Source organism: Lampris incognitus, chromosome 7 (assembly GCF_029633865.1).
Source record: "Lampris incognitus isolate fLamInc1 chromosome 7, fLamInc1.hap2, whole genome shotgun sequence".
In the NCBI taxonomy this organism is placed as follows: domain Eukaryota; kingdom Metazoa; phylum Chordata; class Actinopteri; order Lampriformes; family Lampridae; genus Lampris; species Lampris incognitus.
The window spans coordinates 38,431,603-38,456,634 of record NC_079217.1 but is presented as its reverse complement, the minus strand read 5'-3'; the positions used below and the strand labels follow the sequence as shown (position 1 = coordinate 38,456,634).

The 25,032-nt window shown below is 44.1% G+C and overlaps 1 protein-coding gene across 1 annotated transcript in view; it reads left to right on the top strand.

Annotated features, from left to right (window-relative positions):
- Positions 1 to 3,277: 3,277 nt before the first annotated feature.
- Positions 3,278 to 25,032, top strand: part of LOC130115234 (centrosomal protein of 164 kDa-like) — a 49,816-nt gene continuing 28,061 nt past the window's right edge. Inside the window, exons 1-8 of the mRNA XM_056282851.1 lie at positions 3,278 to 3,404; positions 3,963 to 4,046; positions 13,518 to 13,629; positions 15,151 to 15,379; positions 21,066 to 21,230; positions 22,665 to 22,784; positions 22,888 to 22,968; positions 23,245 to 23,349. Of these exons, the coding sequence (XP_056138826.1) occupies positions 3,968 to 4,046; positions 13,518 to 13,629; positions 15,151 to 15,379; positions 21,066 to 21,230; positions 22,665 to 22,784; positions 22,888 to 22,968; positions 23,245 to 23,349 (891 nt within the window). The 5' untranslated portion in view covers positions 3,278 to 3,404; positions 3,963 to 3,967. The remainder of the gene's footprint in view (positions 3,405 to 3,962; positions 4,047 to 13,517; positions 13,630 to 15,150; positions 15,380 to 21,065; positions 21,231 to 22,664; positions 22,785 to 22,887; positions 22,969 to 23,244; positions 23,350 to 25,032) is intronic.

Below are 25,032 nucleotides of genomic sequence, written 5' to 3'. Positions count from 1 at the left end.
TCAGTGCACCACCTCAGTGTAATTGTACATGTCAGAAAGATAAAACCAAAGGATTTCTCATCATTCAAGCGGAATCAGTCACGCTGTGAGGTGCCAAAGCAATTTGGCCCCTGCCAAATTCCGGCTTGATTGTGGTCAAACTGTAAGTGCCCCTCACTTCTGCCATCTTCTGGTTTAGACCAGGTGTTCAATGTGATTGGGCGGTAACACTGACATAAAACAACATATTTATTTGCCGCGATGATTCCGCTCAATAAATACACCTTATAAAATGTAACAACAAGTGTAAGTTGTTCCATCTTGAAATTTAGCATTCAGTTGAATGATGGGATGCACAAGAAGGATTTTTTATCAAGAGAGATACAAAGGCTGTTTCATTGCCATGTCTGGGTGACAAAATGCTGAACAAAGGAACCACTCAACAACTAAGTGTTAAAGAACACCTGAACATAAAAATGACAACCCCCCCCCCCAAGCTGTGACTGTGGCATTCAGTACACCTCTCACTTCTTTCTCTTTGGGAAAAAAAAATATTGGCACCTTCTGCCCTTATACAACACACATCCTGGTTGTAGGATGTCAGCAATTTAAAATACCTTTCCTGCCACATGTACTCAAAAAGGGTGTCGCCAGCCAGTCTTCAAAATCTTCAAAAAGACTTAAATCACATATCGGAAAAGTCATGTCTATTGGACTTTCCACAAAACAATGACAAAAAAACAAACAAAACAAAAAACTAAAAGGGCCCTAAAGAGAAAGATAAACTTTTGTGTTGAAAGCAATAGAGTACGGAGCTAAGGATGATGATGAAATAATATGATAGTGAAAAAACAGATGAAAGAAACGGTGAAAAAGAAACAATGTCAAATAAATAGAATAACTTAGAATAAATTGAATCTCTTAAACAAATCTCATAATTGTGTGAAAATACAATGGAAACATAGAAGATGAATAAACCCCCACACTTTTACAATGGATGACAAAGGGGATGTTGAGTAGCCAAATCATAAATGAAAGTTTCTTGTTGAATGCAACCAGTCCTTTAGATGACACACAGCTTTGAGAAAAGGATATGATCTAAATAAAACCACTAAAAGTAATGGCTATCTATGTAAACAGTTAAATAATGATAAAAATAAATAGAGATTAGTGGCTGCAGAGGTAGTCCATCATGCTTTTGTGCTGACAAGTGAGGAGAGTGTGCTCCGTGGACTATGATGTTTGCGGATGACATTGTGACCTGAAGCGAGAGTAGGGTGCAGGTTGAGGAGAGCCTGGAGAGGTGGGGGTATGCACTGCAGAGAACAGGAATGAAAGTCAGTAGGGGCAAGATGGAATACATATGCGTGAATGGGAGGGGGGACAGTGGAATGGTGAGGATGCAAGGAGTAGAGGGGAAGAAGGCATTGAGTTTAAATACTTGGGGTCAACTGTACAAAGTAATGGGGAGTGCAGAAGAGAGGTGAAGAATAGCGTGCATGCAGGGTGGGGTGGGTGGAGAAGCGTGTTAGGAGTGATTTGCGACAGAAGGTTACCAGCAAGAGTTAAAGGGAAGGTTTACAAGATGGTTGTGAGACCAGCTATGTTATATGGTTTTTGAGACAGTGGCACTGATGAGAAGACAGGAGGCGGAGCTGGAGGTGGCAGAGTTGAAGATGCTAAGATTTTCATTGGGAGTGACAAAGAAGGACAGGATTAGGAAGGAGTATATTAGAGGGACAGCTCAGGTTGGATGGTTTGGAGACAAAGCAAAAGAGGCAAGACTGAGATGGCTTGGACATGTGTGGAGGAGAGATGCTGGGTATACTAGGAGAAGGATGCTGAATATGGAACGGCTAGCGAAGAGGAAAAGGGGAAGGCCAAAGAGGAGGTTTATAGATGTGGTCAGGGAGGACATGCAGGTGGCTAGTGTGACAGAGGAAGATGCAGAGGACAGGAAGAAATGGAAACAGATGATCCGCTGCGTCGACCCCTGACGGGAACAGCTGAAAGTAATAGTAGTAGTAGCAGTAGTAGGAGGCATGAAAAAGCATCAGCTCTGGTGTTACTATTAATGGAGTCAGAAATGCCATTATTTATCAACTATAAAATGGGATCACAACAAACTTTACACACTAAGTTTTTTATTAGCAAAGAAAAAAACTATCTTTTTAACAGGGAGTGAGTATCTTTAAAAGAGAACAGGCAATGCTGAATCAACTGTACACGCCTGCTCATTCCTTTGAATATTTCAATGAACAACATGTACAAAAAAGTGCATATTGTCACTATATCAAAATTACAATGAATGTGGGAACAGAGATGATACAATATTGTATGGGAAATTAGAAGGGGCATATGTCATACCAGTGAAGTTAACAACATAAACAAAGAGTAATAATAAACAAAATAATAGAAATATAAAATGAGAGTGAGATAGATAAATCGATATATATATATATATATATATAGAGAGAGAGAGAGAGAGAGAGAGATTTGATTTTTAAAAGTAACTTTTATTTTAAAAAATACAATCATATTCAAAACATAAGCAAATAAATAAATACCTGAAAATAAACATATCACATCAATTCTCCAGAAAATACAAGTTGGTTGTCTTTATCATCATGAGCCCAGATAATACTGAATTGCTCGATATCTTTCATTTTTCTGTAATAATTAAAATCAGTCATCATCATGGCTTTCACCATTCTAGTAAACAGCAATTTTACATCAATGTCTACTGAGTTATCGATCTTCCTTTTTCTGCTTATAGCCATTTTTGCTTGTCCCAAGATAAAGTTCATTAGTTGACATTTTTCTTTTAATGTTTGTTTATATTTAAACTCCAGAATTAAAATGTGCTTGGAGAAAACCTCCCCTACGAGAGAGAGAGAGAGAGAGAGAGAGAGAGAGAGAGAGAGAGAGAGAGAGAGAGAGAGAGAGAGAGAGAGAGAGAGAGAGAGAGAGAGAGAGAGAGAGAGAGAGAGAGAGAGAGAGAGAGAGAGAGAGAGAGAGAAGAAACACCCGGGGTAGAATAAACAGAGCGCTCAGATCACTAATGGAGAGTCAAAATTTTCCTCTCAACGCTCTCGGAAACATGTTTTACAGAACACTGAGCCAATCACAGAGCAGATTTTAGAGACGGGTGAGCCAATCACAGAATAGATTTTTAGAGACCCCTGAGCCAGTCAAAGAGCAGATCTTGGAGAACGCTGAGCCAATCACAGAGCAGATCTTAGAATACGCACAGCCGCTGTCAACAGGAAGACGATTGAGCGTCCTTGGAGATCTGCTACAATTGTTGTCGTTGACAGTTAGCTAAACCGGCGCATCTTTTCTCTTTGCTAGAAGATGTGCCCGTTACCCGAATGAAAGAAATTGCAGCTGCCCCATTGGCGAGTGAGAAAACACCTTAAAACTCGGTAGGTTAATCGTTTAACGCCTTTCTTTAACTACTTAAACTAGCGATTTAACTTTTTAATTGATGGCGTACATCTGAGATTGAAGTTAGCTGAGATGCTAAACTTCCCTGAATTAAGCTAGTAAAATTACAGCTTTCTTTGCTCTCCGGTGCATCCATGGACCCCAGACCGTTCCACGATCACTGCGTTCATTTGTTGAGATCGCATTATGCTTTTCCAGCTGATGCACCCTTGGTCGCAAGTTTATGTACCTGTTTGCTGTAAAAACCTCAGCTAGCAAGCCTTGGTATAGAAAAGCCATTGAAATGAAAGGAATCTTAATTTGTTACATTAAGCTCCTTATTTTAGCCAGTTGACAAGCAATAAAATGCACTTTCTTCAGAATTTGTTTATTTTGCACAGCTCAGCAAAAACGTTAGTAAGCTGCCATGTGCAGCTTTCTGCAATGTTGTCACAAAGTTGTAATTTGTGATATTGGGCTATACAAATAAAATTGACTTGACAAAGTTATTCTCCTTTCTTTTTTCACTCGTTATTAATCTCTCTCTCTTTCTTCAGCAACCATGTCTGCACCTGCTCTTATTGGAAACCAGCTTATTCTTGAAGAGGACTATGATGAGAATTATATCCCCTCTGACCAAGGTATTTAGAGGCTATGAACAGAGTTGTCAGATAGAAATGTGAAACACAGCCTCTTGAGTGTATGGATTTTTATTATTTTTGAAATCTGCCATTGCTGCTGATAATGAAGACAAAATCGAGTCATTGCTTAGATTCAACTGCAGTCAGTTCCCTTGTAACATTGACCGTTACACTCCAAAATTGACTGGCAACACTAGTCAATAGTTACCTGCCAAAGCAGTTTGTTGCAAAGACAAATATACCAGCCACTGACAAGAGCAGCCTGGTGGTGTGGTTGGGAGACCATCCCGCAAACTGGGCTAGTTTCAATTCACGCACCTATGGTATAAATCATCCGTTTTGCTTAAAGTTTAACTTCTCCCCCAGGTCTGAGCCTAACCTGACTGACCCAGATGTCCGGTGGTGCTTCGACAGCTGTCAAAAGCAGAAAAATTGCACCAAAAATTTTACCAAAATTTAAAATGATAAAATAATATAACTTTAACTAAAGCCTCCTACGGATGGTGCCATTTTAGAAATCCATCCATCCATCCATTATCTGAACCGCTTATCTTGCTGTCAGGGTTGCGGGGATGCTGGAGCCTATTCCAGCAGTCATTGGGTGGCAGGCGGGGAGACACACTGGACAGGCCACCAGGCCATCACAGGGCCGACATATACACACACACACACACACACACACACATTCATACCTAGGGACAATTTAGTATGGCCAATTCACCTGACCTACATGTCTTTGGACTGTGGGAGGAAACCAGAGCCTCCGGAGGACACCCACGCAGACATGGGGAGAACATGCAAACTCCACACAGATGATGACCCGGGACGACACACCAAGGTTGTACTACCCTGGGGCTCAAACCCAGGACCTTCTTGCTGTGAGGCAACCGTGCTAACCGCTGCGCTACCATGCTGCCCTGATTTTAGCAATCCTATAAGTTTATTGCAAGCTACACTGCGATATGGATCCAATAAACCTGGGTACGACATCAAGTTGTCAGATGGCGGGGAAGGCTGCCAGACAGACCTGGCAAACCCAACCGTGTAGTGAGGGTGAACTGGGAACGTCTGGCGGAGGCCCCTGTTCATGAGGTCTTCAACTCCCACCTCCAGAAGAAGTTCTCGTGTGTCCTGAGGGAGGCTGGGGACATGGAGTTTGAGTGGGCCATGTTCAAAGCCTCTATTGCAGATGCGGCAGGCAGGAGCTGTGGTCATAAGGTCATGGGAGACGCTCAAATAGCTTATTCATAAAGTTTGGGTTGTCAAAATTTGTGGCATAAATATTAATTAATAGGATGGGAATATGAGACAGTGTGCCAGAGATGATTAAATATCTACCATTTCTATCAGATATAACTTTGGAAGCTGAAAACTGAATGGACTTGCCAACTAAAATGGCCACCTCTGGCTTTAGAGATGAAATTTGAGTGAAACGCTTCAAAGACCCAGGGGCATTATAATCTGACCTGGTCCTAGGTTTGCATATGGGTTTCCTGCAGAAATACTAGATCAGCTTTAAGTCGTTTTAGATGAGTAAATATTCTCAATCACTTAATTGGGCTCCCCATGCCTTTAATATTCCAGCTCACAAACCTCACAGAAGAGGCAATATGAGGGATTCCTGAATTACTAATGTTAGTGGCCATATATTAAGTATTTAAATATAAGAGGATAAAGAATGTGGGGCCCCGCCCACACCCCTCTAGAAAGGGAAAAAGAAAGGGAAAAAGAAGAAAAGATTTAAAAAAAAAAAAGGAATAACACAGCAAGAAAACAAACGGAAAAAAACGAGCACAAACCTCTAACGGACTGATCAGCTCGAACACCAAACTGCCCCACCCCCTCCCCTCATAGCACTTACCACACCCCCATCCCCAAACGATGGTGAACCCAGTGCTAACTCCACAAGGAGTCAAATCCCTAACATATATGCTTACGGCTATTGACTTATAGTAAATGACTATGGTTTGGGCTCCTGCAAAACCTAGTAATGACAAACAGCAAGGCACCAAGTAACAAATTCACACAAAAGTAAAAAATACAAACAGTATATAAACAAGTAAAAGTAATCACCAGTGACTGTGTATAATGGGGTGACAATTACCGCAGACTGTATATAATGAGATGAAAATAACCCCAGACAGTATAAGGTAAGGGAAAAACAACAAACTGTATATAAGATAGTAAGAGTGAAAACCTCAGATTGTTTATAAAGAGGGAAAATAAAAACAACTCACTGTATAAAACAAGGGCCTCAAACAGTCTAAAACATAGGCCACGGTCTGTATATGAAGAGGCAAAACAAGAAGCACAGCTTGCACATTAACAGGCAAAAAATAAAAATAGCAGCCTAAATATCAACAGGTAAAAACAAAGACCACAGCCTGTCTATTTAGAAGCAAGAAGAGACCACAGTCTGTATATGAAGAAGCAAAAGAAAGACCACAGAATGGGGGGGGGGGATGAAAATCAGACTGTAAAAGTAATACCCACAGACTGTAGATCATATAAAAAGGTAAAAATAAAAACCCACAAACTATATACAGTGCTGCTTGAAAGTATGTGAACCCCTTGAGCAGTTTAGATTTTTCTGTTGTTTTACCATGATTTTCTTATTCTATCATCACCAGTTTTTATGTATGAAATGTCAGATATATGTTTATCAGTTGCATGTACTTGTTTAGTGGGACTTGTTTAAGTAGCCTAAAAACTACACGAAACATGGAATTAGGGTATGTGCAAAAGTAAGTGAACCCCCATCTGCATTGGTTAAGTCAAGCAGGTAACAGACTCAGGTGAAACACATTTGGGTGCTTAATTAATCATTTAAGCAGACCAATGAAATGAGACATCCTTGGGAAAGGGTTTGGCCTGCACTAATTAAAAGAGAGAGGAAACCAACCAAACCACTGTGGTCCCATACAAATCAACAATGCCGAGAGCAAAGGAGATATCCGAGGACATGAAGAAGAGGGTAGTGATAGCTCATCAGTCTGGGGAGGGATATAAGACCATCTCCAAAAGATTCCAGCTCCATCCATCCACTGTAAGACAAATAATTTACAAATGGAGGGCCTTCAACATGACCGCAACTCTGCCTAGAAGTGGACACCCATCAAAACTATCACCCAGAAGCACCAGAAAAATAATAAATCAGGTAAAGGCCAACCCACACATCACCTCTAGAGAGTTGCAGACCTCTGATAGCATCTGGGACAAATGTGCATGCATCTACAATCAGACGAAAATTGAATAGCCATGACATTCATGGGAGGGTTGCTAGAAGGAAGCCTCTGCTCTCAAAAAAGAACAAAGCTGCCCATTTCAACTATGCCAGAGAGCACTTGGACAAACCAGAGGCCTTCTGGAAGTCCATTCTCTGGGCAGACGAGTCCAAAATAGAATTATTTGGTCACAATCAAAACCAACACGTTTGGAGAAAAGCCAACACTGCATATGAAGAAAAGAACCTCCTCCCAACAGTGAAGCATGGTGGTGGAAATGTGAAGGTCTGGGGCTGCTTTTCTGCTTCTGGACCTGGACGACTCCATATTATCCAAGGAACCATGAATTCTCCGGCATATCAACAAATTCTTGACCAGAATCTCCTGCCATCAGTCAGGGAGTTGAAGCTGGGACGAAAATGGATTATGCAACAAGACAATTACCCAAAGCATTCCAGCAAAACTACAAAGGAATGGCTTCAGAGAAAGAGGATTCGTACTCTGGATTGGCCCAGTCAAAGTCCGAACCTTAATCCAATTGAAATGTTGTGGTGAGACCTGAAGAAGTTGGTACATACCAGATGTCCCTCCAACCTCTCTCAACTGGCTGAGTTCTGCAAGGAGGAGTGGGCAAAAAGCCCCATAAGCAGATGCGAGAGACTGGTTAGTGGTTACAGAAGACGTTTGGTTGAAGTAATGGCCTCAAAAGGAGGAGCCACAAGCTACTAATACAAGGGTTCACATACTTTTGTACATGTTAAATTTTCAGTTTTTGTGAAATAAACCACCTTTGTTGAATTAAATAATGAAAATATATCTCCTTTTGTGTGTGTGTCCATTATTTGGAAGGTGTGCTTTACAAATTGGGATTTGGATGTATGTGTAATAAGCTTATTTTAATGTTTTTTACAAAAACGGTGACCGTGTCTGGAGGGTTCACAAACTTTCAAGCAGCACTGTATGGAGTAAAGAGTTAGTAATTGTCTACCTGCATGGTAACATCATCAGCATTATATGTTTTCCCTCAATTCACTTTACTTGCTCAGTGTCTTAATGAATGCGCTGGCATCTTCTGGTGACTTAAACTCCTTCTCGGCACCATTATATGTAACCCGGAGGCATGCCAGGTATAGCAGACCAAAACGTATCCCCGGAATCTCACGGAGCTGGCGTCGGATATCATTGAAGGCGGCGCGGGCAGTCTTCGCAGTGTGATTGGGGAAGATAGAGACAGACATGTCCCCAATCTTGATCCATTGTTTGGCTCTGGCTCACTGCAAGATATTGACACTGTCCGTGTGATAATGTAGTCGAGTGATTATGGGACGAGGGCACTCACCTGGTTTTGGCTTTGACTGGAGAGTGCGGTGAGTGCGGTCCAAGAGGGGCTCTTTTTCAAGTTTAAGAGCATCTTTTTAGCAGAGTGGAGATAGCCGCTGCAGTGGAGGAGATGGTTGAGCCCTTGAAATTCCCAATATCCTTACATTATTGCGCCGTGATCTCACCTCAAGATCTTCGCATTTATTGTCCACTCTTACCAGTTCAGCTGACAGCTGCTCCATTTTGGTCTGAAGCGTGACGACGTTATCGGTGCAGATGAACAGGGAGGTTTCCATTTCACCTACCAGTGCATCACGTCCTGGACCTGCTGACCCACTGGGGAGCCCTTTGTTAATGTGTTGGGGGCAACCATCATCCTCAGTACGAAGACCGTGGTGCTCCAGTCCGGTCAGGGGAAGAACAGGCCCAAAGACCAATGAGCCGATCACCAAGCAGCTGCCACCCCAGTGGCCCAGGCCATCATCCAAGCTGCCCGCCAGCACGCCCACTACCAGTAGCCCTGCACCACCCCAACCTGTCTCAGCCCTGACCGCTGAGCGTGGCATCCTGCCCTCCGCTGAGATGACTGAGGCCATACATGACATATGGCAGTGCGGCAGCGATGGCCTTGACCCACAGCAGCGCCACCAGTTAAAAAACGCCTCCTCGATGAATATGCATGCGGACATTTTCACTGCTAGAGACGAAGACTGCAGGCAGACTGGGCTGATCCAACAAGACCGGTCTTGCCTAGTCCATCCGTCTGCACCCCCATCTGCTGGCCCTCGCTAAGCGCCAGAGGACAAAATCCGCAAGATGGCTGCTACCGAGGTGATTGAGCCCTCCCGACAGTCCATGAGCAGCTCCAGCTGTCTTGGTGAGGAAGAAGGACAGCAGATGGCGGTTCTGTGTGGGCTATTGACATCTTAACGCTGTCACAAAAAAAGGACTTTTACCTGCTCCCTCGAATCGATGACGCCCTTGACCACATCACAGGGTCCAGCTGGTTCAGCTTCCTCGACCTGCGCAGCGGCTACTGGCAGGTGGAGCTGGCCCCTGACGCAAGACCGAAGACCGCCTTAACCATCTTTCACCATCTTTCACCATTGCCTTCACCATCGGGCAGTGTCTGTGGCAGTTCTGCATCATGTTGTTTGGAGTCTGCAATACATCAGCTACATTTGAATGGCTAATGGAGAGAGTGCTGGTCGACGTACCCCAGAGCCGTTCTGTCATGTACCTCGACGACCTGTTGGTACATGCCAACAACTTCGACGGAGCCCTGTCCAACCTGCGTGAGGTCCTTACTGTCATGTCTTGGGCAGCGCTGTGGCTGAACCCCGTAAAATGTCACCTGCTGACAAGGAAGACAAAGTTCCTGGGCCACGTAGTCAGTGCACGTGGCATAGCCACCGACCCAGCTAAGTTTGAGACTGGCCAACCCCAGCTAATGTCGGTGAGCTGCGAAGCAAGCCTGGCATCGTACTCCCACCGTTTCGTCCGGGAGTTCGCCACCATCGCCAATCTACTCTACCAGTTGACCGACAAGGGCTGACCTTTCGACTGGGATGATGCCTGTGCTGCAGCCTTCACCCGACTCAAGGTGGCTCTCACCGAAGCCCCACTCTTGGCCTACCTCAATGCCCAAAAGTTCTTCATCGTGGACACTGATGCAAGCAATGTGTGGATTGGGGCTGTCCTCTTCCAGTGGGGAGGAGATTGGGAGCATGCCGTGGCCTACTTCAGTTGTGCCCTGAGTTGGGTGTAAAAGAGCTACTGCGTCACCCAACATGAGCTGCTGGCAGTGATCCTGGCAGTATGGCACTTCCAGCCATATTTGCATGGCAGCCATGTCCTCATCTGCACGGACCATGCCTCACTTACCTGGCCCCTGAACTTTAAGCATCCTGAGGGCCAGGTGGCCTGATGGCTGGAGGCCTTTCGTATGACTTTAAAATCCAACATAGGGTGGGGTGACATTATGGCAATGCCGACGCACTCTCCCTTGGAGTCCCACTGCTGCCTGTGGCAAGAGGAATAGGGCCAGAAGACACCAACAGTGGTGGCCGTCCAGACTGCCAGCATCGAGGGGATGTGGTTCCCATTGACCAGGCAAAAAATGAGGCAGCAGCAGGAGGCAGATGTGACCCTAGTGCTGGTGGGAGGCTGCCTGGAGATGGGGCGGTGGATAGAGGTGTCAGCGCTGGGGCCCGAGGTAAAGGCCTACCACTCTCAATGGGGCAACTTTGAACTCCATGATGGGTTGGCGTACTGGAGGTGGCAAGCTCCCGGATGAGGGAATGACCTCCTGCAGCTATTGGTGCCTCGTGTGCACCGTCCCCAGGTTCTCCAGATGGTCCATGGCTCGATGGGAGCAGTGCACTACAGCAACACCAACACCCTTCACTGACTCAGGGGGTGGGTCAAGTCAAGTAGGTTTTATTTGTTCCCAGAGAGGCAATTGTTGTGTAGAAATGGCAACATTTGAATACACAAACACGCCACAGAACACATAAGGCAAATAAATACAAACAAATACAACATGTAGTGAGGAGAACAAAGCCAACGAAAAGCAATGCAACAGTAAACAGTGTTAACAGTGTTTATCAAGGTCGAGCTGGTATTACCTCTTACTATTGGAGTTTAGCAGTGAAATGGCTGAGGGAATGAAGGAGTGTTTTTATCTATTGGTTTTGACTACTGGGTATTTGAAGCAGGAACCAGAAGGCAAGGTCTGAAACTCTACGTGCAGGGGATTGGTGCTGTCACACACAGGATGGACTCTGCTTTCCTTATCTTCCGCTTATTATATAAATCAGACAGACTTTTCTGTTGGGTACCTGTGATACTACTGCAGACGTTGATCACCTTTGTTAGTTCATTTTTCTGTTTAAGATTGAGAGAGGCATACCAACCAATAAAAGAAAAAGTAATAACCAACTCAATAAAAGAGCTGTGGAGCAAAGTCATCAGGGACCACCGAACTTAGCCAGCTTCCTCAGACAAAACAGGTGCTGCTGGCTTTTTTTGCATAGCAAATTGGTATTACAATCCAAGTTCAGCTTGTTATCAATTATAGTGCCGAGTTCTAATGGCCTGGTTGTCGACGAGATGTGGAGCTACACGTGCACTGCCCAGAAGGGACCAATCCAGCACTCCCGCACCCCACTGTAGCAGTACTCGGTGAAGGCCCCAATGGAGCGAGTAGGGGTAGACATCCTTGGGCCTTTCCCCGTCATGACTCCTGCAACTGCTATGTCCTTGTGGCTATGGATTACTTCATGAAGTGGCCAGAGGTGTACGTGGTGCTGGATCAGAGTGCCACCATGACAGCGGAGAGGCTGGTGAGGGAAGATGTTTGCCTGCTTCAGAGTTCCTGCCAAGCTCCACCGCGACCAGGGGTGGAACTTTGAGTCCCAGGTCTTCAGTGAGGTCTGCCAGCTGCTGGGGATGAACAAGACAAGGACAATACCACTCCAGCCTCAAAGCGACAGCCTGGTGGAGCAATTCAACCACATCCTGGCCATCTTCACCAGCTTACACTAGCGGAACTGGGACTGCCACCTGCCCCTGTTCCTGCGGTCCTACCGGACTGCTGTCCAGGGGTCCAGCTCGTGCATGCCTGCTGCCCTCATTTTTGGGCAGGAGCTCTGAACACCGGTAGACTTGGTGTTCGGGGCCCTGCCCGAGCCTGAGATTGCGGGAGGAAAAGAAATGGACTACTCCCGGAGACTGAGGGATTGCCTGCAGGTGATCCACGACTACACCCGCCGGGCCCAGGCCAACTCTGGAGTGCAACAGAAGAGAACCTATGACACGGGGCCTTGGGCAGGCCTTCATGCCAGGGGACAAAGTATGGGTGTATTGTCCTGTTTGCAAGAAGGGGATTTCCCCCAAGCTTCGCAGTCACTGGCGGGGGCCTGGTGAGGTCGTGGGCTGACTATTTGAGGTTGTGTGGTTGGTGTACTGGGTGCGCATGTCTGGCCGGGGACACATGGTGGTGCTGCACCAGGACAGACTCTCCCGATACCACCCACTTGCACTGCCTGTTGTTGGGGAGGGGGGTGACAGCAGCACCCCAGTTGCACTTCCTGTGAGCCCCAGGCAGCCTGTTCAACAGTGATGGCACCCTGAGCTTTTAAGGGACTATGTATTGGGTGATGGGGTCAGCCTCAGATGGGGGGGGGGGGCGCTATGTAGCAACCAGAGGAGGCGGTTGCTCTGACTGTCGATGGTTCTGTGCTGGGGGAGTGCAAGGGCTCATGGGATTATTAATGTTCGAGTTTGAATTGTTGTTTCAGTGATGTGGTGTTCATGTGTTAATTGTTGTTATTTATCTTGTTTATTTGGGGGTTTGACTCGGACAGGCTAGAGGACTGTTTACTCACTGACTGACCTTAGGACCATGACTTAGACTGACATCGCCGGTTGTGACCTCGGGGGGGGGGTCATTGTAATGTTTATTTTGTTAAATGTTAAGAGGTGTCAAAATAAAAGCCACTCCTATTAATCATGCGCTGTATGGGATGCAGGTTTGACATTAAGAGAAAGCTTGTGTCTCATCCATTACTCCATGCAAGCTCGCCACAATATATTTGAAAATGATTGCGATTCCACAGACTCACAGTTAAGTGTGGGGAGCTGGGGGGAGGTTGAGTCATCCAAAAATAAAAAACCAAACAAACAGTGCAATTGCATACAATACAGTTTATAAAGGTGGGATACCTGAAGTCAGTTTAGAATGAAGCGGTCACTTAGATGAGTGATGAAATGTATCTGTCAATAAAGGTTGTATCCAGATGAACTGATTGAACTTTGATTTTCTTACCTGGATTATTGAGCATGCATAAAGACATTCTCCACTCTTTGCTTATTTTGTCATTTATCTTTTTCCCCTCTCTTTCTTTATATCTCATTCTTTCCCCAGAAATCCACGAGTATGCGAGAGAGATTGGCATGGATCCTGACAGTGAGCCAGAGCTGTTGTGGCTGGCAAGGGAGGGCATTGTTGCTCCGCTGCCTCGTGAGTGGAAACCCTGGTAAGGAGGGAGAATAGGAATTGAGGCCCTGACAGCTCGTCCACCCTCAGTCCAACATCTCGAAAATAGAAGGCTTTAGACAGGGGGAGGGCAATCGACCAGTAGAGTCATTGCTGAGGAACTTAATTAGGAGACACAGGTGTGTAATTGCTTGGTTGGAACAAAAACCTTCACCCACACCGGCCCTTTCTGGATAAGATTACCCACCCCTGCTCTAGACCATAGTTGTTAATTATGATGTGTTGTGGAGATGTATGGAAGTACAAGTTAGCAACTGTAAATATGAAACTTAGATCAAGAGGGATTATGCTTATTGTTATGTTTTGCTTGGGACTTTGATCTTTAAATGATGATTTCTAAACAGTCTGATCATCAATAAGTCTTTCGTTCCCATTTCATTAGCTATTTTGCAGGGCTACATAGAACTTAAATGTTCCATCGATGTCTAATACCCCAGGAAGTGTGGTTTACGTCAGTTTGTTTGAATGTAACTCAAGGTCTTGTGGCCTTGAAAACAATAAAAAGTGAAGGACAACTCTTGAGACCTGAACCATGAACCCCATAGCAACCTGCTAAACATATCTAAGGAGAAGTCAGCTGCAGTAGGACTGCATGCTTAACACAGATGACAACACAGTAATACAACATTGTCAGCTTTTGTAGCCAGATGTCAGATTAAAGAGATTTGAATTTGAATGTTGATTCTGCAAAACTTGCAAAAGTCAATAAAAGTATATTGAAGAGGATGCCATAGCAAGATTTTGTAAGATTAATTCTGACAAATGTAGCACTCCAGACATATGTGTGAGTTTAAATTATTTTTCTGTGCAACCACACTAGGGCAGCAGGGTATCCTAGTGATTAGACAGATCATCCTTCAACTGATGGACTGGGGTTCTTTGAGCAAAGTGAGACCAGTGTCTGTGAGCCTCTATCCTGTTAAAAGTTTTACTGACCAATGATACTCAACCACCACCAGCTTCTGCAGAACCACTGCTCTGTAGCTGACCCTACAGTATGACCTCCCTGTAGAGCGGACCTGGGCAACCATGTGCCATGGAGGGCTGAGATGAAAGTATACTGTTTTTTCTTCCAACCAGACAATACACCAGCTGATTTCACTGATTTCTCTGTCCTTTTTGGTTGGAGGTATGTTAATCAGTGAAATCAGTGTAGTGACTGGTTGGATGGTAAAACTAAATAATATCCTCAAGTGAAAGCAAAAAGAGAATATCCATACTGCTAGTGTCACAAAATTCTTCCAAATATAGATGATTTCATTAATTGCACTGTGCAACACAGACAATTTCTTAACATCTGCTTTCAGGCAAGGTTTAACCTTAGCGACCACCTGGTTTAGCATTTGTTTTCAAGTGAAAGCTAGCTATACATGCAGCAGTAACATTTTTTCTTTTGCCTACCCACCCACCTATCCATCCATCCCTCTTCTGTTCCACTTCTCTGGGCCTACTTGAAGTACTGAACTGACCCCTTCCTGTTCACCCTCTCCTTCTCTCACAGCCAGGATGTGACAGGGGATCTGTATTACTTTAATTTCTCCACTGGTCAGTCCACCTGGGATCATCCTTGTGATGAGCACTACCGCAGCCTTGTGGTCCAGGAGCGTGAGCGGGTCCAGCTCACGGCCGCCGTTTCAGGAGGTCCAGGGGGGAAAAAGGACAAGGAGAAGAAGAAAAAAAAAGAGAAGAAGGAAAAGAAGGAGAAAAAAAAGGAGCCGTTAAACACTGGAGTGAGTGATTGAGTTTTTGATGGGCTGTAAAGACAATGGTTACATCACATAGGCTCTCTGAGGATGGGTGATACATTTTGAGTTTTGCTGTTTACAATCATTTAGAAGTGGACTAGACTGTGCTTGAGTGTGCTTTCTTTTGGATAGTATTTGTTCACTCCACTGTAGTACTATTCACTTAGTTGTCTTTGGTAAATTCTACCACTTTTTTATTTTATATACACTGATCAGCTAAAACTTTAAAACCACTGACAGATAGGCGAATAACATTGATTGTCTCATTACAATAGCACCTGACAAGAGGTGGGATATATAAAGCAGCAAGTGAACAGTCAGTTCTTGAAGTTGATGTGTTGGAAGCAGGAAAAATGGGCAAGCATAAGGATCTGAGCGACTTTGACAAGGGCCAAATTGTGATGGCTAGACGACTGGGTCAAAACGGCAGGTCTTGTGGGGTGTTCCCGGTATACAGTGGTCAGCACCTACCAAAAGTGATCCAATGGAGGACAACTGGTGAACCGGCGATAGGGTCATGGGTGCCCAAGGCTCATTGATACGCATGGGGAGTGAAGGCTACCCTGTCTGGTCCGATCCCACAGAAAAGTAACTGTAGCTCAAATTGCTGAAAAAGTTAATGCTGTCTATGATAGATAGACAGGTGTCAGGTCACATAGTGGATTGCAGCTTGCTGCATATGGGGTTGTGTAGTCGCAGACAGGTTAGAGTACTCATGGTGACTCCTGTCCACTGCCGAAAGTGCCTACAATGAGCACATGAGCCTCAGAATTGCATCTTGGAGCGGTGGAAGAAGTTGGCCTGGTCTGATAAATCGTTTACCTGGGGAAGAGATGGATGCACTATGGGAAGAAGGCAAGCTGGTGAAGGCAATGTGATGCTATGGGCAATGGTCAGCTGGAAAACCTTGGGTCCAGGCATTTATGTAGATGTCACTTTGACATGTACCACCTACCTAAAAACTGTTGCAGACCAAGTAAACCCCTTCAGGGCAACAGTATTCCCTGATGGCAGTGGCCTCTTTCAGCAGGATGATGTGCCCTGCCACACTGCAAAAATTGTTCAGGAATGGTTTGAGGAACATGACAAAGAGTTCAAGGTGTTGCCTTGACCTTCAGATTCCCCAGATCTCAATCTGATCAAGCATCTGTGGGATGTGCTGGAAAAACAATTTCGATCCATGGAGGCCCCACCTCATAACTGCAGGACTTAAAAGGATCTGCTGCTAACATCTTGATGCCAGATACCAGAAGACACATTCAAAGGTCCTGTGGAGTCCATGCCTCGATGGGTCAGAGCTGTTTTGGCGGCACAAGGGGGACCTACACAATATTAGGCAGGTGGTTTTAGTTGTAAGTTGTTCACTGATGTGGAAAAAAAATGCCCCTTAAGTCAAAAATGCATCGCTATTTCACTGAGTCACCAAAGCATGTTGGGAAATTACTGTTTGAATGAGGAGAAATTACCATTTACATCAGATGCCTTTTAGCTGGTCAATGTCAGCTAGTTAGCTAGCCATTTGTTTTCAAGAGCGCAGTCATCTGGGAGATGGCATAATGAAACCTATTTAGAATATTTATCAGTGAAGCAAGAGGGCTGACTCACTTGTCTGTATTTGAATTGTTTAATTCAAATACAGTTTACTAAATGTTTAATTTAACTAACTTAATCTGTTTCTGTGTGATCAAGCTTCCTCTTATCCTTTGAATAGTGTGTAGGTGGAGGGAAAAAACTCAAAAATGAATAAATGCAAAGCAGATGGGCAGTCAGTGACCGCCTCCTCATATTCCACTTCCTCCTCCTCCCCATCTAGACAGTCTACCCATACCTCATCCTCTCCCCACCCCAATGGTGCAGCAGTCCTTCTTACCTATCTTTTCCCTTAGACCAAGAAAATATCCTAGCAGACATTGACCCATCATTTTTTCCACCTCATCCTAAGGTGAAAAGGCCTTGCCTTGGCTTCAGCATCTCCAGACTTCCAACTGCAGACAGGAGCTAGCATTCCCAGGAGTGAGTTTGAGGAGGGAGAGATGGAAGAGGGGATGGTGTTTGAGGGAATATGAAAGCTCAGAGGAGAACTAAGAGGTGGAGGAAAGAGAAGCAGATGGGGAGGTGCTGATGATTGAAGCAGAGTTAAAAGAAAGAGCGATAGAAAAGAAAAGGGTGAAAGAAGTAGATTTAGGAGACAGATTTTGAGTTGCTGTTGGAGTAACAGTCAGGGGAGTCAGTGCTATAGGACAAAAAAATGGAGAAGAGAGTGCACTATTGGAGGTTCTGTAAATGGATCAACAGCAGGAAAGGCCAAAGGCAGCAGCAGATGAAGAGGAGAGTGGGATGTTGAAGAGACAGGCACAGAGGGAAAACTGTTCGAGAGAGGTAGTGGGAAAGATGAAAGGGGAAGATGGGCAGGATGAACTGGATGAGAGCAGAAGAGAGAAACCTGTTCTCTATACCCTCATTCTTTCACCTCTCAACACCTTTGGCATGTTGTCTAGAGTGCAAGAGCAAGAGGAGGATGGATGGAGTGAGAAAAGGTGTTCTACTTGATGGAAATGACTGGGAGTGGGACCATTTTCCTCATCTCTATCCATCAGGTGTGCCACTGCGTTCACACCTGCCTCTCAATGCTGTCCATTTCTTGTGTTCAGCTTGAATCCTCGACTCACCAGTCCACTGCCACTTTGGTCCCATTTGGGTTCAAGGTCCTTTGACTCCCCCCATACCTGCGCTCTCGCCCCCTCCTCCCTAGTTTCCTCATTTGCTTAAGTGAAGTCCAACGATCAGGTGTTCCATGTTTTCTCCTGTGTGCTATGTACACTCCACAGCCTGCCCTACATTCTGCTTTCGGTCCCTTCCTGGTCACCTAGGTCCTTTCATCTGAATGGCCTGAGAGGGAAGAGACAGGAGAGCTTGTGTTTGAACAGCTGGGACAGGACTTGATGGAAAAGCAATACTGAGAGATAAGCAGAGAGAGGGAGAGCCCACCTCGGCTGCTCTCTGCTCTGTGACTTTTTCACTGTTGCCTCAACTGTGCCTCCAGCAGCCGCTCTCTTAAATTTAGTCAGGAGAGGAGGTCAGAGAAAATGTCGATGGACAGCTGAGATAAGGTTGAGTAGGAATTTCAGAAAGTTCGAAGAGAGAGCGAGAGAGAGAGAGAGAGAGAGAGAGAGAGAGAGAGAGAGAGAGAGAGAGAGAGAGAGAGAGATATGCTTTCCTCAAAGAAGATTGAAAGCTGAAAGCATGTTAAAAATGTTAAAAATTGGAGTGACTTGTCACAAATGGAGACATCATCAACATTTGTTCGATGTCTTTAAAACTATAATCCTGAAGATTTACATGCAAACAAGTGTCCCCTTAGTTATTTGCTGTCATTGGCTTATTAAAACATTTGCTAATCCATGGATATGTAATTCATAAACCCTCTCGTAGTTTCTCATTTAATGTTGGGTTGGATTCTTCCAAGAAAATTGATGTGGCGCATCATGTTTTATATCTCCATTACAACAAAATGCTAAATGAGGCAGGTAGTAGTGAGTTTGAAGTAGCTGAATATTTGTTATGGCCAACAAAGAGTTATGGCAGACCAAGCTTGTAGAAATTTTTTTCCAACTGACCCACAACATTAATAGTTAAAACCCTGGTTCACATGTGTGTATTTTTGATATGGTGATAGCAAAGGTGTTGACTCATTAATGGCTACAGTTTCATTTAAAATACACTACCGTTCAAAAGTTTGGGATCACATTGAAATGTCCATATTTTTGAAGGAAAAGCACTGTACTTTTCAATGAAGATAACTTTAAACTAGTCTTAACTTTAAAGAAATACACTCTATACATTGCTAATGTGGTACATAGGCACATAGGGTACATGGGCCTCTACATAGGTGTATAGAGGCCCATTTCAAGCAACTATCACTCCAGTGTTCTAATGGTACAATGTGTTTGCTCATTGGCTCAGAAGGCTAATTGATGATTAGAAAACCCTTGTGCAATCATGTTCACACATCTGAAAACAGTTTAGCTCGTTACAGAAGCTACAAAACTGACCTTCCTTTGAGCAGATTTGAGTTTCTGGAGCATCACATTTGTGGGGTCAATTAAACGCTCAAAATGGCCAGAAAAAGAGAACTTTCATCTGAAACTCGACAGTCTATTCTTGTTCTTAGAAATGAAGGCTATTCCATGCGAGAAATTGCTAAGAAATTGAAGATTTCCTACACCGGTGTGTACTACTCCCTTCAGAGGACAGCACAAACAGGCTCTAACCAGAGTAGAAAAAGAAGTGGGAGGCCGCGTTGCACAACTGAGCAAGAAGATAAGTACATTAGAGTCTCTAGTTTGAGAAACAGACGCCTCACAGGTCCCCAACTGGCATCTTCATTAAATAGTACCCGCAAAACACCAGTGTCCACATCTACAGTGAAGAGGTGGCTGTGGGATTCTGGGCTTCAGGGCAGAGTGGCAAAGAAAAAGCCATATCTGAGACTGACCAATAAAAGAAAAAGATTAAGATGGGCAAAAGAACACAGACATTGGATAGAGGAAGACTGGAAAAAAGTGTTGTGGACGGATGAATCCAAGTTTGAGGTGTTTGGATCACAAAGAAGAACGTTTGTGAGACGCAGAACAAATGAAAAGATGCTGGAAGAATGCCTGACGCCATCTGTTAAGCATGGTGGAGGTAATGTGATGGTCTGGGGTTGCTTTGGTGCTGGTAAGGTGGGAGATTTGTACAGGGTAAAAGGGATTCTGAATAAGGAAGGCTATCACTCCATTTTGCAACGCCATGCCATACCCAGTGGACAGCGCTTGATTGGAGCCAATTTCATCCTACAACAGGACAATGACCCTAAACACACCTCCAAATTGTGCAAGAACTATTTAGAGCAGAAGCAGGCAGCTGGTATTCTATCGATAATGGAGTGGCCAGCGCAGTCACCAGATCTGAACCCCATTGAGCTGTTGTGGGAGCAGCTTGACCGTATGGTACGCAAGAAGTGCCCATCCAACCAATCCAACTTGTGGGAGCTGCTTCTGGAAGCGTGGGGTGCAATTTCTCCAGATTACCTCAACAAATTAACAGCTAGAATGCCAAAGGTCTGCAATGCTGTAATTGCTGCAAATGGAGGATTCTTTGACGAAAGCAAAGTTTGATGTAAAAAAAAATCTTATTTCAAATACAAATCATTATTTCTAACCTTGTCAATGTCTTGACTCTATTTTCTATTCATTTCACAACATATGGTGGTGAATAAGTGTGACTTTTCATGGAAAACACAAAATTGTTTGGGTGATCCCAAACTTTGAACGGTAGTGTATATCTCTAGGATTTGGAGTGACTAAACATCTATTCAGTCACCATTATCACAAAAGATGTCAGTATGCTAATCTTCGGGATTTGTCGCTGTTAGGACTTGGCTGAAAATATTTTGGAGATTGAATAGTTACATGTCTCTAGGGATGATACCATGTCCCCAAAAAATGTGTTATAAAATATGTGACTAAAGTAATTCCTTTCATTGTGTACAACGTTTAGGTACTATGAAATCCTTTGAGATCCTGTATGGAACAATTTCATATCCATATATAAATACATCTTAGTTCTTCATCTTACACTATCCACCGTTTGTGTGTTTGCTCACCTGACTATTTTTCCCCGCTTCTAGCCTCTGAGTTTGACCTTGGGACCACTGCCATCCTCTTTGGGTAGCCTGGCTCCTTTGAGAGGTCTGGATGCTCCTGGGCTCGGTCCTCTGCCTGGATCTACCCCCGCCCTCCGGGGTTCCCTTGGCAACCCCGGGGGGCTGGAGCCCCTCAAGACATCCCTAGGGGTAAGAGCTCAATGTCATAATAGGCACCTGGTGTGTGTGTTCACAGAGTTTACAGTCACTCCTTTAAGAGTGGATATAAACATAACATTACACCTTAAACCATTCTTGTAGTGATATGTGGTATCACTCATACCACATGTATGGTGCCTGTTAGTGCAGTTCTAATTTTGAATCACACAGCCTACCCCGTGTGGTCTCTTCACATAAGTGCCCCCCCCCCCCCATTTAAACCTACAGTGGTGAAGTTTTGTCTCCCCCTTCTGGCAGTGAAAGTAATTATGTCACTTCTTTCAGTGCTCTCACATGAGGAAAAGCTACACCAGTGGTTATTTGTGTTTGTCCTCTCCATCAATCAGATTCTTTTTTTGACTAATCCTTCCTCTGAACGCCGAGTTCCTTTTTTCAGGGTGTTAGGTGTGAATTTAGGACTTGAGGATAAGGAAGGGAGAGATACACCGTATGAAGAGATACTGACTAAGGTTAGGAAGACATTGGGGTTTTGGAAACTTAGAGGGTTGAAGCTGAAAGGAACGGTGGTGGTTGTGAATGGATTAGTTATGAGTATGATTGTGTATGCAATGAATGTGTTGGATGTGCCTGAGAGAGTGTTGAAGGAGATGGAAAGAATGGTGAGTGATTTTCTGTGGGATGGGAAGGGAGTTAGGATAGCAAAGGAGGTGATGGAAAATGACTATGAAGATGGTGGGTTGAAGTTAATCAATGTAGGGGTGAAAAAGAAAGCACTTCGGGTGAAAATGATGGTTAGATATTTAAGAAACAAGAGTGATCATATATGGAAGGTGTTTTTAAGAGAGACAATTTATAAATATGGAGAGTGTGGGGAGAGTGGCGTGTATGTGCAAATGAAGAAATGTATGTCGAGTGGAGTGTCTGAGTTTTACGAGGAGGTGTTGGAAGCGTGGGGAGAGTTTGTGAAATGTGTGCAGTATGAATGTAAAAATGTGAAGCAGGTGTGGGAACAACCAGTGTTTTTAAATCCAAAAATCACATTTGAGGGGAACACAATCTACAACAGGGTAATATAAAAAATTCGAAATCAGTTAATTTTCATTGAACAGCCTCCTTCTCCACACAGAAAAAATGCCCTGCTTTTGGTAGGTGGGCTTGGACTGACGGGAGTTGTCCAATGGTTGGACTCACGGTAGGTTGACGATAATTGGTTGGAGCAGTTCGAGCATTCAAATGTTCCCAGTTATGAAATCACTAATAATGCAAAACCAAAACATCTTGCAATTTTTAGATATGGAAACTATAGCAGGACATAACAGTTTAGGAGTTCACTTATGGAGGGGCAAGAAAAAGTCAAGTTTATTTAGAATAGGACTCCTTTAGTAAGTCCCAATGGGGATCGACCTCCCTAAGCTTTGGATGTGTTGCGATAAAGTTCTCACGTGTGCTTCTTTTATTTGCTAGGGTCCTCGGAGCAGTGGAGGATCTAGCGTTTTAAGCAGTAGGCAGGAGGAGAGGGTTTCTCCCTCTCTGCCTGGCTTAGATGACGATGACAACAATGATGGCAAAATGTCAGAGACTGAGGTATGATGTAACTCGACTACAAGAGTGACAATGTTAAAAAGAGGCGAGCTGCTGCAGTGGATAGCTCAGCATGTTATTGAGTTGATACCGTCCCTTTTTTCAGCCCAGTACTCGCGGTTCAGCCAGACTGCTAAAGAATCTCCACCTGGACCTGGATGCCCTGGGAGGAGGCCTGCAGTATGAGGTAGACAACACAATAGATGTGGAGCTAACAGTCTTTTGTAACAGAGTCCTCATTTGCTGTTCCAACAGTAGATCCAAAAAAGAGCGAGCGAGTGGTGGTGGTGGGGGGGTTAAGAAACAAAAATGATTGCAAATGAAGAGAAAAGAATAAGTGCAATGCAGAAGAAGAATACTGTATGTGTGTGTGTGTGTGTGTGTGTGTGTGTGTGTGTGTGTGTGTGTGTGTGTGTGTGTGTGTGTGTGTGCATATTAATACATATGCATACATGTCTCTTAGAACAGCGAGGCTAGTGGTGGACTTCCAGCAGAGGAGAGGACTGAGCCAGAACTCCAGGATCTGGTCCTGTCTGGAGACCACAGCCCGGAGCCACCGTCCCGGCAGGTAGAGACACACACACAAAAACACACCAACCTCTTCCACAGCTACTCCCTGCTATACTCCTGTGAGGCAATTTCTTGTTCTCTTTGTTTCTTTTTCATTACTTTTTTGTGATTATGTTATAACTGTCAAAAGCATGACCTGTCCGCCAACTCTGTACCACTCAGTGTAACATGTAAATTTGTAGAGTGTACCATACCAAATTGTTTTGGCGGGCTGTTCCAATAGTCAGCCCCCTTAACAGATGTCTCCACCAATGTTACTTGATTAGGACATTTTTAGTGTAGCCTACTATGACTGGTTTCTTGTTTCTTTCTTGTTTCATAAATGACCAAAAAATCTAGATGTTTGGCACTGTAGAAATATGAGTTAGTGAATGCTGTTTATATTTTTATACCAGGGATTATGCACATCAACAGAATACCGTAGAAAGAAGTCTGAGGTACCTTTCCTCCTGCTTAAAGATCTCAGCATCTTAGAATTCAGAAACCGTAGTCATCAGTTTTAAAAAATTTTAGGGTTTTTTATCATCTAACTGCGCAACCTTGATTGTATTGATTTTGAGATCACAGTTTGTGAATGGGAAAAAAATAAATTATATTGAATGGATTTCTACATTGGTCAACAAAAACCTCAAGACAAGCAATTTTTAGTTTTTCATATTTGGGACAGCCCTAACCATCTGTATATTTTCTGAGTGTAGCAGTAAACTGTGGTTTTCTCCTTGTTTAAAAAAAATCAAAACTCCTAAACCGTGTGATGTTCCTGCTCTTTGATCTGTGTTGACCTCTTACCTTTTGACCTTTTTTTTTTGCATTTGCACCATGACCCGGGATATCTTTGTGTAGATGCTGGGATCTGTCCTATGGCCAGGGCCGTTACTGTGTCGTCCTGTTTGTCCTGCCCTCTACCTGCTGTCACTGTTACTGCTTCGCCGTCTGATTCAGACAGCGGCAGCATGTTGTCATCGCCACCAAAAATTGACTAGTTTTCCCCTTTACAATGCACCAGAATCTAACTCTCCCACCATCTTTCAGAATGAGCAAACTGCTCACAGACCTGTCATCACACATGGAACAATTCCTTAACAAAAGGGAGATGGAGAGAAAGTAGATCTAAATGTTTGTTTGTTCCCTTTTTGGGCTTATAAAGCTTTTAGAAATTTCCTAGTGGCGTTGGGATGGATTTAGCAGTAGTGCTGCACTGTTGCTACATCTATGTAGGGGAAACACTGAACCGACACATCATACATCTGTCCATTAAAGAAAGAGAGAGAATATGTTTGCAGCATGTACACTACCGTTCAAAAGTTTGGGATCACCCAAACAATTTTGTGTTTTCCATGAAAAGTCACACTTATTCACCACCATATGTTGTGAAATGAATAGAAAATAGAGTCAAGACATTGACAAGGTTAGAAATAATGATTTGTATTTGAAATAAGATTTTTTTTACATCAAACTTTGCTTTCGTCAAAGAATCCTCCATTTGCAGCAATTACAGCATTGCAGACCTTTGGCATTCTAGCTGTTAATTTGTTGAGGTAATCTGGAGAAATTGCACCCCACGCTTCCAGAAGCAGCTCCCACAAGTTGGATTGGTTGGATGGGCACTTCTTTGAGCAGATTGAGTTTCTGGAGCATCACATTTGTGGGGTCAATTAAACGCTCAAAATGGCCAGAAAAA